The sequence below is a fragment of the Octopus bimaculoides genome, chromosome 27 (genome assembly GCF_046866305.1).
Source record: "Octopus bimaculoides isolate indiv1 chromosome 27, ASM4686630v1, whole genome shotgun sequence".
Lineage (NCBI taxonomy): Eukaryota > Metazoa > Mollusca > Cephalopoda > Octopoda > Octopodidae > Octopus > Octopus bimaculoides.
Genome location: NC_142954.1, coordinates 18,120,108 through 18,140,929, shown reverse-complemented (window position 1 = coordinate 18,140,929; position 20,822 = coordinate 18,120,108). Strand labels below are relative to the sequence as shown.

The 20,822-nt window shown below is 38.3% G+C and overlaps 1 protein-coding gene and 1 long non-coding RNA gene across 3 annotated transcripts in view; one reads left to right on the top strand and one right to left on the bottom strand.

Annotated features, from left to right (window-relative positions):
• The window catches only part of LOC106883810 (presequence protease, mitochondrial-like), a 50,586-nt gene extending 40,481 nt beyond the window's left edge, over window positions 1-10,105 (bottom strand). Inside the window, exons 1-6 of one of the 2 annotated variants that reach the window (XM_089343477.1) lie at window positions 9,936-10,105; window positions 7,099-7,177; window positions 5,105-5,211; window positions 3,166-3,317; window positions 2,145-2,259; window positions 468-564 (exon numbers count right to left, since the gene is read on the bottom strand). In XM_089343477.1, coding sequence (XP_089199603.1) covers window positions 468-564; window positions 2,145-2,259; window positions 3,166-3,317; window positions 5,105-5,211; window positions 7,099-7,177; window positions 9,936-9,994 — 609 coding nt within the window. In that variant the 5' untranslated portion in view covers window positions 9,995-10,105. Of the gene's footprint in view, window positions 1-467; window positions 565-2,144; window positions 2,260-3,165; window positions 3,318-5,104; window positions 5,212-7,098; window positions 7,178-9,935 lie in introns of those variants that run through there. The other variant, XM_089343478.1, reaches the window with a different exon arrangement.
• Window positions 10,106-14,910: 4,805 nt separating this feature from the next.
• LOC149130874 (uncharacterized) overlaps window positions 14,911-20,822 on the top strand; it is a 144,530-nt gene continuing 138,618 nt past the window's right edge. Inside the window, exon 1 of the long non-coding RNA XR_016238601.1 lies at window positions 14,911-14,949. This is a non-coding gene — a long non-coding RNA (uncharacterized LOC149130874). The remainder of the gene's footprint in view (window positions 14,950-20,822) is intronic.

Genomic DNA, 20,822 nt, shown 5'->3' with positions numbered 1-20,822 from the left:
ATAGGTGCAAGGCCTGAGATTTTCAGGGAGTGGAGTCAGTTGATTACATCGACCCCAGTATTCACCTGGTACTTATTTTATCAACCTCCAAATGAACGAAAGGCAAAGTTGATGACCCCAGTGAAATTTGAACTCATGGACGAAATACCATTAAGCATTTTGAGTGACATGCTGACGCTTCTGCCAGCTTAATAATAATGGTTTCAACTTTTGGCACAAGGCCAGCAAGTTCAGCAGAGTGGTTAGGTCAATTATACTGACCCCAGTCCTCAACTGGTGCTTATTTTATCAACCCCAAAAGGGGTTGATAAGACTTCGTTTGACATGCTTCGTCTGACAATCTTTGGCCAGCTTGCCATCTTATCAAGAACAACAATTATAACAATTGTAGATTACAGAATAGTAATATGGTAAGATGGAATCGGTGGAAGGAATCGGTAAGAAGGAAAATGCTTAGAGTCACTTACAAATACACCCTTCATTTCATTGAAGACAACTCCTTTGAAGATAATGGGGGATTCTGTGTTGTTGAGGTCCTTGTGTTCCAGCCTCCAGCCTTCTTGACTACAACAGGAAAATACAATCACTAAATATATAGTATTATATATAATATATATATATAATAATTTGAGTGGAGGCAATACGACCGGAAAACTAGAGGGGCATGACTTATTATCCAGCAGAATATTCAATATATATGCGCACTTACTTCGACATTGATAAAGCGGCATAAAGCTCAACATAACAGAAGTATTAATAAGATATAAGCATATAGACATATACATATTTTTATAAGCCCACAAATATCTAAAAATATTTTAAAACATTTATAAATACATAGGCATTTTAAAAAATATATAAATAAAATAAATACCAAATATACACATAATTAGATATAAAAACGTCGATATTATATAAAACATAGTGAATTATAAATTCACACGATATGCTATAGAGGAATAAAAATTTAGAGGTCAGAATACAAGCAGTTAGAATATTTAAAACACTTAGATATTTAAAAATATATAAGAACATTTATGAATACATAGGCATTTTAAAATAGAATACGTTGATATGAAATAGGATATAGTTAATTATAAGTTCATAGGATGTGTTATAAGGACTAAAGATTTCAAGTTATAACACAATGCGAGTGGAAATTAGAAAGTGAGACATCTTACAGCCTTAAACGGACATACTCAAATTACAGACAATGTTCAATGGATCCAAAAGTTTCATCGACAGGTCGTTTCGGAGACGTGTCAGTTAATATGGCATGGACTTCATATTTTAACGAAATCAGACATTCCCCTCATCTGGATGCTCCACGACACGAAAGACACCATGAAGACATTTAAAAGGACAACTCACATAATCACATTCTAACCAATTCGAAAAATCTTTGACATTATAGTTATTCCCTTTATATAATAGTCATGCATATCAACCCATTAGGATAAACCAGTATATCCAGTTAAAGGCCTGTGCAAAGTCTCATTCAGACCGGTCCATTATGGTATTTTTATTGCATTTTTAGCGTATTTTTATTGTATTTTTAATTCCATTCCCATGCTTATCCAAAACTAGCCATCCCTACTTCAAGTCATACCAATTACATCCTTGCTACATAATATAATATCTACTAGTATTTACTTCATTAATTATAGTATGATTTTCAATTATAAATTATAAATTTTAAATTTTAGATTTTAAATTATTATTTTTATACTTATTTCTAGTTCGTATTACAACTTTTCTTTATTAATGCTCTTATTCTTATTCTTATTTTTATTTTTAAACTTGCTCAAAAATGTCGAGTTGATCTTTATGCGTGCAAGCTGGAATTTGCATCAGTAAAGATTTCAAGTTACAACACAAAGCGTGTGGAAAGTAGAAAGTCAGACATAAATCTAAAATCTATGCTAGCAAGGAAAGTGGACATTAAATAATGATGACAATGATGATGATGATGTAAATGGAGAAAATGAAGAAAATGAATGGGAACAGAAACGACAATCCTGACTTGAGAATGGTGGAGAAAAGCTGTTGATAATTTGTGCTCTGTAGGGAGCAAAGGGGTCGAGAAGAAGAGGAGGTTAAAAAAAAACACTTGTGAAACAGTGCAGTCTTTAAAAGATTCTCACCTGAAGTCGAGTTCTCGTAACTGTGGGTAGAATACAGCATCAAGGTAGATGGACAACAAGTTCTTGAAGTCTTGCTGGTTCTGGGTTGAAAATGGATATATTGTCCAGTCACTTGCTACACATGTCCAATAGTTATACAAATGAATAAACAGTTAATTAAATACAGGAATGATTAAAGTAATAATGAAATAAATAAATCATCATCATTCTCTTCATCATCATCCTCTTCCTCTTCCTATACAAAAGTCCTAATTCAGCCATGAAACGCGCGTAGTCGATGTACAAGTACTTACTTTTATACATTATATTATTGTATTAATTTCTATTGTTCAATTTATACTTTATTTGATTTCTAGATTAATATTTTTATGATGAATGTTTCTTTGTATGGTATTCGCTGTGATTTTAAAAGTATTTGCTCTTATACATCATCATCATCATTTAACGTCCACTTTCTATGCTAGCATGGGTTGGACGATTTGACTGAGGACTGGTGAACCAGATGGCTGCACCAGGCTACAATCTGATCTGGCAGAGTTTCTACAGCTGGATGCCCTTCCTAATGCCAACCACTCCGAGAGTGTAGTGGGTGCTCTTACATGCCACCGGCGATTGTAATAATCTTACTGTTCACTATTTAGATTAGCATTTTGTATGGTATATGTCTCACAGTATGGTTTTGGATGGGTTCTTATATGCTAGGCCAATTGGTTTTAAATTGATGTTAATTGAATGAATATTCAATTTATCACCCTCAATATATATATATATATATATATATATATATATATATATATATATATATATATATATATATATATATACACACACATATATATATACACACATATATATATATACGCATATATATATATATAAATAATATGGGTGGCTTATTAGCAATTTAGAGACGTAAAGGCAACTTTATAAATGTCACTAAAGTAACAGAGAGTACTAAGTGGTACCAGCATTGCTAAAAATAAGAGTCAAACCGTATGTATGCAAGTGACATATAACATACCTGTCATAGCATTCATGAAAGTAGCCAGCGATCTATTGAGCATCTTGAAGAATGGGTCTCTCACAGGAAATTTCCTAGAACCACACAGGACTGTGTGCTCAAGAATGTGTGGGACTCCGGTGCTGTCCATTGGAGTTGTACGGAACATAACACTGCAAATTAGGAGAAGAAAACAAAGCAATAATCAGACATTGTTGAATGTTAGAATGATTGGCTGGGGGTTGCTGTTTTAACAGCATTACTCTTTTAAACTCTTTTACTTGTTTCAGTCATTTGACTGCGGCCATGCTGGAGCACCGCCTTTAGTTGAGCAAATCGACCCCAGGACTTATTCTTTTGGAAGCCTAGTACTTATTCTATCGGTCTCTTTTGCTGAACGGCTAAGTTACTGGGACGTAAACACACCACCACCGGTTGTCAAGCGATGCTGGGGGGGGGGGGGAGACAAACACAAACACACACATACATGTATATATATATGTACATATATACGATGGGCTTCTTTCAGTTTCCGTCTTCCAAATCCACTCACAAGGCTTTGGTCAGCCCGAGGCTATAGTAGAAGACACTTGCCCAAGGTGCCACACAGTGGGACTGAACCGGGGACCATGTGGTTGGTAAGCAAGCTACTTACCACACAGCCACTCCTACGCCTATTATTGATTTTTCAAATCAGTTAACAGTTATCTTAAAAGAGTACATTTCAGCATCATCATCATCATCATTTGCATGAGTCAGAGAAGATGCTGCAAGGCAGGTTTTCTATGGCTGGATTTCCTTCCTGTCACCTGCCCTCACCTGTTTCCAAGCAAGGTAATATTTCTTCATGACCAGTTTGGTCAGGTGAGGCAGATGGTTGCCAACGGCTCCATTAAGAAGTGCCGATCTCTCAAACCTTGATGGAACACATGGAAGTGGAAGACTTAGGATGAAGGACTGAAGAACAATCTCAGGAAGCTGGACCTTTCAGGTGAGATAACAAAAGACTGAGATACCTGGCACCTTGTTGTACCCAAGAAAACCCATACCCCACAGCAGAAGTGTTAAGACTGATCTTTCTGGTTGCAGTGCCACACAAAAGCATTCATGGCAATGCCCATGTAAAAGCGCTCATGTGGCTACACAAAGAAGTACCTGTGTGATGCCCGTAAAAGAGCACATGCGGTACCATGTAAAAATGTGTGTGCAGTGCCACATAAAAGCGCACATGGAGCACCACCTAAAATTACCTGGGCAATGCCACATAAAAGCGCCCGGCACACTCTGTAGAGCGGTTGGCGTTAGGAAGGGCATCCAGCTGTAGAAACCCTGCCAAATCAGACAGGGACCTGGTGCAGCTCCCCAGCTGGCCAGCCCTGGTCAGACCTTCCAACCCATGCCAGCATGGACAATGGACATTAAATGATGATGGTGATGATGATGATGATGACGACCAGATGTTTCCTTGAAAAACTGGAAACTAAGGACTTCACTTGCATGAGAGTGGCACTCATTTCTAACTACCACATGGTGCCAATAACACACACACACACATATATACATATAGAAGAGGTTTCTTTCAGTTTCCCTCTGCCAAATCCACACACATGGCTTTGGTCAGCCAGGGCTATAGGAGAAGACACCCAAAGTATCACCCAGTGGGTCTCAACCGAAGACCATGTGACTGTGCCTCTCTGTGTGTGTGTGTGTGTGTGTGAGAGAGAGAGAGAGAGAGGATTCTTTTCAGATTCTGTCTACGAAATTCATTCACAAGGCTTCGGTTGACCCAGAACTATGATAGAAGACACTTGTCCAAGGTGTCATACAGTGGGATTGAACCTGAAATTACAAGGGCCGTGGAGCAAGCTTCTTAACCACGCTGCCATGCCTGGGACTATTTCTCAAAAATAAGATATTTACAGAAAAAAAGAAGAGAAAAAAATGAAAAAATATTGCTAACCTGAAAGCATTGTTGTTGTCATCTCGGTCAAGATGGAGATGCTGTGCTCCAGTCTGGTCATGACGTAGTGATATGGTTGAAATAAATAATTCTGGAATAGCAGAAATCTATAACAGCAATAAAAACAGCATAATAATAATAATAATAATAATAATAATAATAATAATAATAATAATAATAATAATAATGCAGTACCAGGCAGTGGCTCTCATGGCTTCTGATCTTAAATGATTGGAAGTGTTATCATGTACATTGTCTTGTCTTGGTATAAAAGATGGGCTACAGCAAATATTCTGCTTAATACCATAGAATTGCTTGTCAGTTGTTTGACCTCAACCAGTTGAGCATGTCCCTTGGTGGCTGACGATATGTGCATCTCTGATCATGAGCAGAAGTAGTGGGAGAACATCATAGCCATGTGTTGAGAGGAATTCTTTGAGGTTTGAATAATTTACCTTTGGAAACATGGGTGTTTTGCTCAACATCCTTAAACAAACCTTATTCAGGGACCTTTTGAGCGGGATGGGCTACTCGACCTGGAGAGAATTCTAACAGGGCCCTACCTGCGAGGTCATGCGCTGTTTATCTTGATATGAGGTCGCCATGTCGTGCACATATGGTTGTGATGCATGTGCCTGGTGTACCCTCATCAGACGGGTGGTCATGATGGGTATAATGGGCTTTGTATATTTTACCCCAGTGTCACTTTGATGGCATGCACTGCTCCCTCACTCAATAATAATAATAATAATAATAATAATAATAATAATGAGAGCACTCAGAGAGCGCAGACCTCTGCCAAGGCAACACCAACGTCCTCTCAACGATTAGCCACAGATGATTTTTGAAATGAGAATATCTGAAATAATCTCAACTGCTCTCACAAATGAGAATACTAAAAATTAACCTGTCCGCTCTCAAAAATTAAGTAAAAAAAATAAGACAGGAAAAATAATCCAGAATCCTTGTCCATTACCAGATTGATCCCAAAATCTAATCAGTTTGTGCCAGTCATGAGGCCAAACATCCCTGAAAGTTTCATTCAAATCCATCAGAGTGGTTCTTGAGATATCTTGTCCACAGACAAACAAACGAACAAATACCACTGAAAACAATACCTCTGCCTTCGCTAAGTCAGAGGTAATAATAATCCTTGCTTCTAAAGGCTCAAGGCCTGAAATTTTGACAGAAGGGTCTTGTCATTAACCCCAGCACCCAACTGTACTTATTCTATCAATCCTGAAAGGATGAAAGGCAAACTCAGGCCTGATCAAAGGCATTCCAGCCATGACTATGCCATCTTTTTATCCAAATGAAGGGAATCCAGGATCACCTTGTCAGACAGGTCCTTTCCTGAAAATGTTGGTGGAGGGCTGATTCCTAGGAGATTTGACTGCTATTCCTAATAGGTCAAGCAGCCCAATGGGGGCTCCATCACTAGTAAACATTGTATGTGCGCATGAGAGAGAGAGGGAGAGGGAGAGAGAGGGAGAGGGAGAGAGAGGAAGGAGACAGCTACACATTCAAGACATGTTAACAAATGCTGTAATGTACAAAGAGCAAAAATCAAAACCAGTGGTGATGGAAATGATGATGATGAGTGGTATGGTAGTGGTGGTGATGCTGGTGTTGATGGTGGTAGTGGTGGTGGTGGTGGTGGTGGTGGTGGTTGTGGTGACGGTGTTAGTGGTGGTGGTTGTTGTGGTGATGCTGGTATTGATGGTGGGTGGTGATAATGGTGGTAGTGGTGGTGCTAGTGATGGTGGTTGTGGTTGTGGTGATGCTGGTAATAATAATGCTGATGGTAATGATGATGGTGATGGCAATAATGATGATGACGATGATGATGATGGTGGTGGTGGTGGTGGTGGTACTGGTGATGACTGGTGACGGGAACAGTGATACTAGCAGTGGAGGTGGTAGTGGCAACAATGGTAACAGAGGCAGTGGTGGTGGTGGTGGTGGTGGTGGTGGTGCGTGCTTGTAATGCTTACCTTCTCAACAGTGTAGCCATGAATCTTGTCCCCTTCCTTGACCCTCTGCACCGACGCAGCACTGAGTGTGTTGATACAGCTGTAAAGAGAAACCAAATGCAACAGACATGTCACAAGTTCAAGCAGAGTTCCTCAAGGCACAACATTCATCCCCACCAGTGGGGCCTTAAGATCTTTTTACAGCGAAGAAGGCAGAGCTAAGCACTGGGGTGGATGTAATTACCTTACCTACTCCCATGAAATTGCTGGCCTTGTGCTACAATTTGAAACTATTATTATTATCCCCGCCTTAGTGAAAGCAGAGGTATTGTTTTCAGTTGTGTTTGTTTGTTCTGGCATAGTTTTCTACTGCTGGATGCCCTTCCTAATGCCAACCACTCCGAGAGCATAACGGGTGCTTTTACATGCCATCAGCACAGGTGCCATTTGCATGACATTGGGGTGCTTTCATGTGCCACTGGCAGGGGTGCCATATTGCGTGACACCAGTATCTGTCACAACTGTGATTATGCTCGGCTTGAGGGGTCTTCTTCTCAAGCATGGCATAATGCCAAAAGTCTTGGTCATTGCCTCCGTGAGGCGCAACACTTGAAAGGAACTCAGCCCTACTAAAGACACAAGGCCTGAAATTTGGGGGAGGGGGATAGTCGATTTTACACCGACCCCAATACTCAACTGGTGCTTATTTCATCAACTCCAAAAGGATGACAGGCAAAGTTGACCTTGGCAGTATTTGAACTCAGAACATAGCAATTGGCGAAATACCAGAAAGCATTTTGCCTGGCATGCTAACAATTCTGCCAGCTCACTACCTTAATAATAATAATAATAATAATAATCATCGTTTAACGTCCGCTTTCCATGCTGGCATGGGTTGGACGGTTTGACTGAGGACTGGTGAGTCAGAGGCTGCACCAGACTCCAATCTGATCTGGCAGAGTTTCTACAGCTGGATGCCCTTCCTAACTGCAACCACTCCATGAGTGTAGTGGGTGCTTTTATGAGCCACCGGCACAAGGGCCAGTCAGGAGGTTCTGGCAACGACCACGCTCAAAAGGTATTTTTTACGTGCTACCTGCATGGGAGCCAATCTGGCGGCACTGGCAACGACCACACTCGAATGCTGTTTTACACATGCCACAAGCACATGTGCCAGTAAGGCAACACTAGCACAGGAGCCAATCTGTGGCCCTGGCAACGATCACACTAGGATGTGCTTTCAATGCTCCACTGGCACGAGTGCCAATCAGGTGGTACTGTCTTTTCTACTAGAGGCACAAGGTCTGAAATTTGGGGGAGGGGGAAAGCCGATTACATCAACCCCAGTGTTTCACTGGTACTTAATTTATCGACATCCAAAAGGATAAAGGTTAAGTCGACCTCGGCAGAATTTGAACTCAGAACATAGTAGCAGATGAAATACCGCTAAACACTTCACCCGATGTGCTAATGATTTTGCCAGCTCACTGGCTTAATAATAATAATAATAATAATAATAATAATAAGAAGAAGAAGAAGAAGAAGAAGAATGCTTTCTACAATTTGGGGAAGGGGGTTAGTCGACTCTAGCGTTTCTTAATTTATCGACCCTGAAAGGATGAAAGGCAAAGTTGGTGCTGGCGGAATTCGAACTCAGAAAGTAAGGGCGGACGAAATGCCGTTAAGTATTTCGTCCAGCTCCCTAACGATTCAGCCAGCTCACCGCTTTAATAATAGTAATAATACTTTCTGGTTTAGACACAAATTCAGAAATAAAGCGTTTGACCTGAGCAAAAAAAAAACAAAACAAAAGAAAAATAGTGTAATAGATGTAACACAACTTGCACTAAACGAATATGAAAAAAAGAATGCGCGCTCGCGAACGGCGAGGTGGGAGGAGAGGACTCGGAACATTCACCGGGTCAAACGTTTTAGTTTAACCGGGGAAATAGCTGATGCTTTCAACCACAATACTAAACAGGTATATACTTTACCAACCCTGGAGAAAAGAACGATACCCCATCACCACCACCAACAACAACTTTCTTGAAAACGTATAATTTCTAATGAAACTTTCCACAGAAACATTTTAGCTAGTGGAGATCACGATTATTAGAGGTAATCTTTTTCCTTTCTCTTTTTTTTTAGACGGGAAGACGATTCGGTTTAAGCACCCCATATAACCAGGCGATCTTATCAAAGAATGTTCCAGACACATTTTCGAGTGTAGATTACGATACAGATTTCTTTTTCAAATTTGATCACGGTAATTATACTCTACAGCCTCGTAAACGTATCTATGGAAATTTTCGTTAAAGTATTTGCATATAACCAAGTCCGGTAATATTTATTTTTCTCAATTTTCTACATACACAATTGCAATTCTACGCCATCTAAAATCTCTCTGTGGAAAATTTCATTAAAAAACACGCATTTTAAAGAAAGTTATGGGAGAAACAAAGTTGAAGGTGGGGTACGCTTCTGTAGTTATGGCGGTGAGACAAAGTCGACCTTGGCGTCATTTGAACTTAGGACGTAAAAAGACAGAACAGGTACCACAAGGACATTTCCAATACTCTAACAATTCTCCCAGTTCGCAGCCAATTCTAATAAAAGATTATATTTGCCCTTGAAGAACAATCTGGAAGTCATCAAACTCGAAAAGGTTTCAAGCAGTTTATTTAACTGCTTGGAAATAAAACATTCTATATCTTCGATCATCACCTAAGAGACGAACAGATGTGAAACGAGATCGAGTGGTGTTTATTGCTCTTGGTCCGTGCTCAAAACTCTAAATTACTCACATATTTTTTTATAATTACGACGCTTGAAACATAACTTAATAAATTCCCACTTACCGTTTCTTCAGTAAATGCCTGTGGCTACACAGAACAGGCCTTCCTATAACCCGGAACATGCCTTGGATCAAAGGATCGAACAGAAAATAATAAAGAACAAGATTTAACAATTACGGACAACCGTGAGGAATGTACATATGCTGGTTAGAGATGATGTAAGGGGTCTTAATAAGAAGAACGAGGGGAGGCTACTCACGGCAACCATAATATGTATATTTATTTATTCTTTGCTAATCTAGGCTTAAAGGCCCGAAATTTTGGGAGAGGGGACCAGTCGATTAGATCGGCTCCGGTACGCAACTGGTACTTAACTTATCGACCCCGAAAGGATGAAAGACAAAGTCGACCTCGGCAGAATTTGAATTATATATATATATATTAACGGAGCAATCAACTAACCTAAATTCCGATCATATATATATATATATATATTAACATCCACCCCTAGGGGTCAGCCACATTTAAGTGGCAATATACTTCACTTTATATATATATATATATATATATATTTACATTCACGTTATATTATATTATATTATTTGTGTGGGGTGGGGTGTACATATATGTGTAATAGTATAAAAATTATATATGTCTATTTTTATATAAATATACATAGGGTGGGTAAAACAGGTAAACGGGGCAAAATGAGTAATTTCTGTATTTTTGTTATTTCTTTGTTTTCTACCTGTTTGAAAACATTAGATTGCAGGTATTGCATCATCTTTAGGAATTGAAATTGGTCAGCATAGTGGTTGTTATAATTGTTGTTGTTGTTGCTGCTACTGTTGTTGATGTTGTTGTTGCTGGAATTAAGAGAGTTTGAAACATAGCCAGGTGACAAGATACCTTTCTTTCAAGAAATTCTTCCTCAATTCTCACCTGATTGTAATTGAGGTTGCTAATAAAATATCTGGATAATTCTTGGTATCTAACAATCAATATTATTTTCTCTATTAGATTCCAAGTCAATTTTTTTTTTTCCTACACTAGACTAATTTGAGAATTTTCAAGTTTCCAAAAATTTATGTCTAAATCGGGGCAGAATGAGTTAGGATTAATTTCAATAACTTCTTCCCTTTAACTGCACGATGGGTAAATATTTCGGGAAAAGGGTCACTCCAACAGATCGTGAAGAGGTTATGGAGAATATTTTATTTTGAGCTTTTAGGTTTAGTCGATTTTGTTAACTTTATATTATGTGCCATTTTTCCATGATCCTCTTTCATTTGACCATATTAAATAAATTTTTGTTGCATTTCTGATCTTTCTGATGTCTAAGGATGAATACTGATGTATATGAGCCTTTTTTCAAATATAATTCTGGAGGATGGAAGAGGCATATTTACTTTACTTTGGTTTACTCGTTTTGCCCCGCTGAATTTGTTTTTTCTATGCTCACAAAGAACGATGCTAATGTTTTATAATAGAGTTCTGAATATGTTATAGTATTTTTTTATGCATTTAGAAAAGGTCATTTGCTAAGCTGAAATAGTTCTTGTGAGGTAATGAGCATTTGTACAAAATATATTTTATCTCAAATTAAAAAATGCAGTAAATTTTACTGATTTTGCCCCACCATGTATATGTATATACATTTATCTATCTGGGGGTGGGGTGGCCGCGCGCGTGTATAATCCGAAGTGTACTACATTATATATCCGTTACGGCCGATTTTACCAATCAGTTTCGCGCTAGGGATTCAATGGAGTGTTACATAACAAACCGATTGTGTAACCCTGCACCCATCAGAGATAATTGTTATCGAATGAAATATAGTGACTGCTCTCTATTGTTAGAGGTAAATAGACACATCCGGTTTGTGGTTGTTGTGAAAAAGATGATGAAATGAAATGTGTAGGGGATGGAGTTAAGAGTTATGCCCCTTGGTACCGAAACATCTCCACAGGGATTGGCTATGTTGCAAGTCGCTAAGAGTTTTCTGGAAAAGTTTGTGGAAAATGTGTGCATCCTTAAGGTTGGTGTTCTTGTGGAAATGGAATATGCGTAGCGGCACTATATGTGTGACGTTTGCAGGGGGTGTGGGCATACACATCTGTATTCGTTAGTGTGTTTTCTTTTTTTTTAATATACTAGTTAATTTCGTGAGGCATGCAGTGTGTGTAGGGGGTACAATGTCTGTAGGAATTTATTTTGGAAAACAGCCTATTGGGTAGGTGTCCACCGTGTTGGGGTGCGCGTGTTTGTGAATGCATTGGTGTATGCTCTGGTCAAACTCTTTGCCGGGCTCCAGGGTATTAATGGAGGGCCGAGGGTGGGGGATTGGTGATTATGTGTCATGGTGGGGCATGCATGTATGATAGGATGTACTTCCTTTCATGTGGGCAAGGATTAAAAATTCCACTTCTGCTATTCAAGTAAATGCCTGGGCGCTCGGAGCTCTTTAAAATCGCTCTTTTCTCAGCCAAGCATAATCTACACCTCCTTTTGCTATTGAAGTACGCTTTACATTTCTGTAGAATCTTCCACTTTATGCTGTACTCGGTGGTGCTTTCTTTTAACGATCATAGTGCTTGGCCAGGGTTGTGGAGTTACGTCTCTCTAGGATCTTGAAAGAGGACTTGTGGTTGCTATAGCGGGTTCTGAAAGGGCCTTCAGTTGCTCCCACGTACTTCCGCACGTTTGGTTGCCCATTTGGTCCTGTGGCTGTCACATCTGCCTCGTATATGATGGTCTCCGTGTTACAATGGCCGTTCAGTGGACATGTTGTGTAAGCCCAACATGTGCATCCTGCCTCTGTCTCTACCAACTAAAATCATTTTTACACTGATACACAGCTAAAGGAAATTCTCAGGATATGTTTATTGAATATTTTGTTGAACCTATTTGTACGGGGGAAGTGATTATCTACTAAGTTAAGAAAAATCTTACCTACTCGGGTTTTAACACTTAAAGAAAAGGGTGGTGTGAACCACAACACTTTCCGATGACGCTTTCTCTTGGGTCTGGAGTATGACTAATTCTATCCTTGGAACCGCTGGTGACCAGAGCCTCATTGTAGTATGGGGCGGTAGCATAACAAATCTCTTAGCTTGAAGATAAGGTGGAGATTCTTCTGCTGGCGCCCTTTATCAGGTTCTTGAAAACTATGGCTGAATGATAGGAACCTGTGTTAATGTATGATAACTTCTTGTTTGGCTTCCTAAAGGGTCTATAGGCACCGGACTCTAAGCCCAGGGCCACATCAAGCAAATCCACCGTTTTCAGGTTGGTCTCTATTGTATATATTAGAAGTGTATAAGAAAATATAATACAACACAATACAATTTGGTCAGGCGTTAAGTTACAGGACTGTAACGTGGAAGACATGAAGCTAAGCAAAATGGTTTGGAAAATTTTTATTTTAAAATGAAAAGGAAAATGGTAAGTGAATTAGAAGTGTATAAGATTCTGTATATTGCTATCTCGGTGTCTGGATATGTCTACGATTATTTCTACATCATGTGGTAGGTAATATGTATGTATATATGTATGTATGTATGTATGTATATATATGTATGTATGTATGTATGTATGTATGTATGTATGTATTTATATATATACTCTTTTCTAATCAGTCGCCACGCTTGACTGCTAAATCCACAAGTTTTTTTTTCTATTTTCTCTCTGTTTATTTTCTCTCATCCTTCATTTATGTTGAAGAGCGTAGACTCGAAATGTAAAAGACTTTCTCACTTTCCCCGACGTCAAACTAATACACCTGCTTGTTGTTCATACACCTGTCTTCGTCTTTTGTTTTTCTATAAATTTCAACTGCATACCGTAAATCCTCGAGTATAGTCCGCTCTTGAGCATAATACACAGGGGATTTTTAGGGGGCTGTACCTCTGAAAAACCTAAAACTTGTGTATAATACGCACCCCTTCTCTAACTTGAGTCAAGGAGGTCTGTATAACGTCCTTGGTTTGTAAACATATATACGGTAACGTCCTTTATTATTATTGTATATATAACATAATGCAAACGTGTAGCTTTTTTGTGTCTAGGAGCAGTTTACAAGTTACCATCTTGTGGTCACTGTAACTGACCAAGTGAAATTGTGGACTCGTAACTATTTCTTTATCCAATTTTCTAATGAATATCCTATCTATGTAAGACCTAGAAGACCCGTTGCTATTTGACCATGTCCACACTTTTAAGACATCTCAATGCTTCTAAAACAAACTTTTGTTTACCTTTCATCGTAATTTCAATTCAACACTTAATTCTAGATTGAAATATGCTTTGGAGTTTTTGAATTTTGGGTTCAGAAATGAAGCAATTTCTGGGTTAATTCGTGTTAATTAATTAATAATAATTTCATTTGTAGCCATTAAATCTCTCTCTTTTCAAACTCAATAATAATATTTGATAGTTTACGATCTTTTCTATAATATATTCCTTGAAGAAAGATCTCTATAAAATACAATATATTAGACCATCTTGGATAATAATATATCCCCTTTAAGACGTCTAAATACCCCCATTCTGACTATATACATGAACTATATATATATATATATATATATATATATATATATATATATATATATATATATATATATATATATATATATATATATATATATATATATAAAGCATACTTCGTTTGTTTATTTACGTTTGTCGCAATTTGAATTTAATATATATTTATATTTATATATGTATACATATGTAAACAAAATTAAGGGATCAGCAACAAGGTGCTTCACCCCATACCGAAGTTCAGAAATAGCAGCTAAAAAATACCGAAGGGCTTGGTAAAAATTATTAATTATTAATTTATTAATAAATTAATAAATTGATAATCTTTTACCCTTTTAATTGTAATATATGTATACATATATATATATACGTATACACACACACACACATATATATACACACACACACACACACATTACTGGTGGTTGCTCCTTACACACAGTTTTACCTCCTCCTGCACCTTCGCCCTTTCATGTCGTCTGCAAACATCCGCACAGATTGCATATCTGATTCGTACCACCAATACTTGCAGGTAAGTTCTGCTTATTGTGGATTCTAACATGTCTTTTAAGACCCCCAAATTTAAATAAGTGTTTTCTCGCTAATATCCATCGATTTTAAAGTTTATTACCCATGTCAACATTTAATATATTAGCGCCAAAACTCTGATTGCAATTTCTTTATATACAGCCATGGCGATCGATCCGTAAGGACTTTGCTATAGACCTTTGTGGGCGAATTTTTGGCTATTTTGGTAACGATGACATGTTTTATCTCACCAACACATTGTGGAGACATCAGTATATGAACATTATATATATATACAGAGATAATTTAAAGGTAAAAATCGTCTGTATATATATATTTTGGTTGGGTCTGCGGAGAGGGATTAACACACTCCCCGCTAAAATTTCCAATCATTTCTTCTTTATTTTCCTGAGATTTTCGTTGCATTTTGTAATTTTTTCAATAGTTTTGGACTCTGTCCATTATTCACCCTTCATTCTTTTTGCTTGTTTTGGGGTGGACTAATGAACTTTCGCACCTTTCCTTGAAAAACACATTTAAAAAAAAAAGAAAAAATTCCGGATTCCTACGTTTTTTATTTCTTTATTGCCCACAAGGGGCTAAACATAGAGGGGACAAACAAGGACAGACAAAAGGATTAAGTCGATTACATCGACTCCAGTGCGTACCTGGTACTTAGTTTATCGACCCCCAAAAGGCTGAAAGACGAAGTCGACGGAATTTCAACTCAGAACGTAAAGACAGACGAAATACCAGGAAGCATGTCGCCCGGCGTGCTAACGTCTCTGCCAGCTCACCGGAAATTACGGATTAGACACAAATATATATAGATACATATATATATATTAACCCCCAATTAGAAATGTTGACCTTTTTCGAAATAGTTCATTCCCAGTGTTTCAGATAATGGAGATTCCAAATATGCAAGAAACCACATTTTCAAAATTTTAAATTCAATAAGCATTATAGAGATGTGTATAAAGAGATAGCAATAAAGGTCTTCCCGGGGCTAGAAACAACAGCTACACCGTCGTCTTCTTCTATACGACCGCCACGTTTTGTTGACAAATATATTTTATGAATAAATTGGACAGGGATAAATAGACAGATAAATAAATGGATGAAAAAGTTTCAAAATCTAAAACTGGAGCAGGGGGTGAAATTTGAGCCCCCTATTAAAATTTATAATATTAATTATTAATCATTATAATTAACGTTTACTGGAATGTGTTTAAAACAATGTGGAGGAAACGAATATGGAGGAAAAATGCGAGCAGAAGACCTGAGATTTGTGGGGAACTAGAGGACTACATCGACATCATTGTTCAAATGTTACTTAATTTATTGACCCTGAAAGGATGAAAGGTAAAATCTATCTCGGTGGAGTTCGAACTCAGAACGTAGCGACAGGCAAAATACCGCTAAGCATTTTGTCCAGTGTGCTAACGATTCTGCCAATTGTTGTTGTTGGCACTTCCGTCGATTACGACGACGAGGGGGGTTCCAGTTGATCCGATCAACGGAACAGCCTGCTCGTGAAATTAACGTGAGACATTATAACCGAGTATATATATATATATATATATATATATATATATATATATATATATATATATATATATATATACATATATACACACACTCTCGGAGTGGTTGGCGTTAGGAAGGGCATCCAGCTGTAGAAACTCTGCCAAATCAGATTGGAGCCTGGTGTAGCCATCTGGTTTCACCAGTCCTCAGTCAAATCATCCAACCCATGCTAGCATGGAAAGCGGACGTTAAACGATGATGATGATGATATACGTGCCGGTGGCACATAAAATGCAGCATCCGAATGTGGCCGATGCCAGTACCCCCTGACTGGCTCCTGTGCTGGTGGCACATAGAAAGCACCCGCTACACTCTCGGATGGCAAACTTGGTTGTGGGACGATGGAAATTCTACGGTGCAAAAAAGAAATTTAAATAAGTGTTTCTACTCTGCGTGAGTATATGTGTGTGTGTGCGTGTACAAGGTAGTGGATTTGGTTGATGGAAACTGAAAGAAACCCACTGCATATATATATGTATACATCTATGTGTGTGTGTCTGTATGTTCGTAGTTGTCTCCCTTCCACTGCTGGACAACCAGTGTTGGTGTCTTTCTGGCCCTGTATCTTAGAGGTTCAGCAAAAATACTTGGCTTTAAAACACGAATAAGTCCTGAGGTTGGATTGTTCGAGTAAAAAAAAACATTCAAGGAATGGTTGCAGTCAAATGACTGAAACAAATAAAACAATAAAAGTATGTGTGTGTGTGTGTGTGTGCACTCCTTTGTATTTTTGTTATCTGATACCCTCTTCTTGTGATCTGTCATCAAACACCCAGCAGGATATTGACCCAGCTCTACCATGTTCTGTATAAAAACAAAATATATGTTTACACTTCAGCGAACTGACCCCGATTTTTATGATTGATTGCCCCTCTCTCTTACGTTCACCCATATTGCATTTCAACCCCACCAACGTTATCCATGACTGTGCAACTCCCTTCACAAAAGCTCATCTGACTGTGACCATTCTGTCTCTATTTCATCTGATTGGCAGGAGTAGACAAGTGAAATAAATGCCAGAAGTGCTTTGCCCCCGTGCAGCAGAAACTGCAGAAGTTACTCGGGGTGTTTGCAAGCCTTTGCAGTGAGTCAAAGAAGTGCAATTTGGTTGTCATGGATTAGCTAATATGCAATAACCAAAAGGTGGTGAGCTGGCAGAATTGTTAGCAGAATTGTTAGCAGAATAGGTGAAATGCTTAGTGGTATTTCGTCTGCTGTTACATTCTGAGTTTAAATTCCATGGAAGTCGACTGCCTTTCATCCTTTTGGGGGCGATTAAATAAGTACCAGTTACACACTGGGGGGGGGGGGGGGGGGCGATGTAATCGACTTAATCCCTTCGTCTGTCCTTGTTTGTCCCCTCTGTGTTTAGCCCCCTTGTGGGCAATAAAGAAATAAATATGCAACAACTGATGTTGGTGTGTTTACATGCTCGTAACTAAGTGGTTTGGCAAAAGAGATTGATAGAATAAGTACTAGGCTAACAAAGAATAAGTTCTGCGGTTGATTTGTTCGACTAAAGGCAGTGCTACAGCATGGCTGCAGTCAAATGACTGAAACAAGTAAAAGAAAGTAGCTTGCTTACCAACCACATGGTTCCATGTTCAGTCCCACTGCGTGGCACCTTGGGCAAGTGTCTTCTACTATAGCCTCGGGCCGACCAAAGCCTTGTGAGTGGATTTGGTTGAAGGAAACTGAAAGAAGCCCGTCATATATATATATATATATATATGTATATGTGTGTGTGTTTGTATGTCTGTGTTTGTCCCCCTAGCATTGCTTGACAACCGATGCTGGTGTGTTTATGTCCCCGTCACTTAGCAGTTCGACAAAAGAGGCAAATAGAATAAGTACTAGGTTTACAAAGAATAAGTCCTGGGGTCAATTTGTTCGACTAAAGGCGGTGCTCCAGCATGGCCGCAGTCAAATGACTGAAACAAATAAAAGAGTAAAAGAGTAAGAGTATATACATACATATATATACACATATATATATACATATATATATATATATACACACACATATATGTCACAGCCTCATATATGCACATATATGCATATATGCACATATGTACATATATACACACATATATATACTCATTCATATATACACACACGCACACACATACATACATACATATATATCCACACACACACATATGTACATATATGTCCATACACACACACATACATATACATTGATCAACCTATCTACTGTATTTTAGCATCACTCCTTCATAATTGGCCCATGTAGTGTGTTGCCAACTTTTCTGTGCATATATATATACATATATATATATATATACATATATATATATATATATATATCTCCCTCACACACACACACACACATATATATATATATATATATATATATATATATAGATATATTTATATATATATATATATGTATATATATATTAAAGTTTGATAAGGCCGGTTTAGGTTTTGCGCCCATAAAGGGGTTTGCCTTTATGTCGTACCATCAGATCCTAAAACCTTTTGGCTGAAACCCTCTCTACCGATTCATTTTAGTCAAATGAATCAACGTCTGTACTTATCGTCTTTTTGAGTTTTTGAGCTGATTTCCCATAATTCCATCAAACCAACTAACAAAAACAAAAATAAAACCCTCACTTGCACGAACATCCACCTTGAAGAAGGAGGTCGTAAATCCCGATGCCATTGGCTTTACAGATGCTCTGGGTATACCTGTTTGTCTGTCTTGTTTGCCCCACCCCCAATCATTTCTAGTTAGCTTCTAAACGCTTTCTGTATCCAATATGTTAACACTAAACTCAGCTGTTTGTCTCTTATTATCTCCGTGACTCACAAGATACATATCTCTACTTTGCTTTCATTGGTTTATTTCTCATTTGGTCGTGTTTCCTGTATTAAATCTGTTAACACAAGCTTATCACTGTCTCTCAGCCTCTCTCGTCTTCTATCTCTCTCTCTCTCTCATATTTACTTCTACTTAACATATTAATACACCTTATATATTTTATATATTAACACAAATTTATCTATTTGTCTATTTGTCGCTTCTTATTATTTCTAGTTAGTAATTTTTCCATACATTTAACATTAACACTGAATAAGCAATTTCATTCATCTTCTTATCTCTCTGTCTCTATCATTTTATCCATCTCTATTCACATATATTTGCAGCTACCTCTCTGTCTATCTATCTACCTTCAAATATTTATCTACTTATCTATCTACCTTTCTGTCTATCCATCTATGTATCTATCTATTTATCTATTCAACCAGACCTCACTCAAACCGTCCAACCCATGCCAGCATGGAAAACGGACGCTAAACAATGATGATGATGATGTCTGTGTGTCTGTTTGTCCTCCCAACATCACTTGACAACTGATGTTGGTGTATTTGTGTCCCTGTAACTCAATGGTTCGGCAAAGGAGACTGATAGAATAAGCACAGGGCTTACAAAGAACAAGTCTTGGGGTCAATTTGTTCAACTAAAGGCAGTGCTCCAGCATGGCCACAGTCAAATGACTGAAACAAGTAAAAGAGAGCCTCCTCCTCATCATCATCATTGTCATTATTATTATTATTAACGCCTGTTTCCTATGCTGCCATGAGTTGGATGGTTCGTCAGGAGGTGCCAAGCTCAGGAGTGACTCCATGCTCCTTTGTCTGTGGAGGGGGAGAGATAGGACTATTATTGTCAGTCTCCTAAATTTTGTGTGGTTTTGCCCATTCGTTTGCCTATTTATTTTTTGAGCTTAGGAGCCCAGGTGGAGGGTAAACTGAGGCCCAGGTCTAAAGGGTTAAAATGAATGTAGATGTTTATAGATTGTTAATGCTAGTCAAAAGCTGCATTTATGTCACATTTCTTCCGGCATGAAGGTTATAGTTGTAGTACACTTGCCTATGAAATACTCAGCCACAAATATGTTAATTTAACAACTATGTACTTCAGTTAATGGGGCAACCGAATGCTAATCATCGAAACTGATGGAGAACCCATGTACTGGAACCCTATATACTCAGAAATGGGGTGGTGATGGTGGTGGTGGTGGTGATGGCGGTGGTGGTGGCGAATGCAATAATGACCACTGACCATTGAGGATAAAAATGATGGTGATGGTGCTGATTATGATGATGATGATGATGACGGTGGTGGTGATGGTGGTGGTGGTATTGAGAGAGAGAGGCATGGGGGAGTGTGTGTATGTCTCTTATCTGTGTTTAGTCATTTACAAACCCCTTTAGTGCATACCTACAGGGTGAAATAAGGGTGGAGTTGGGTGGCACTGA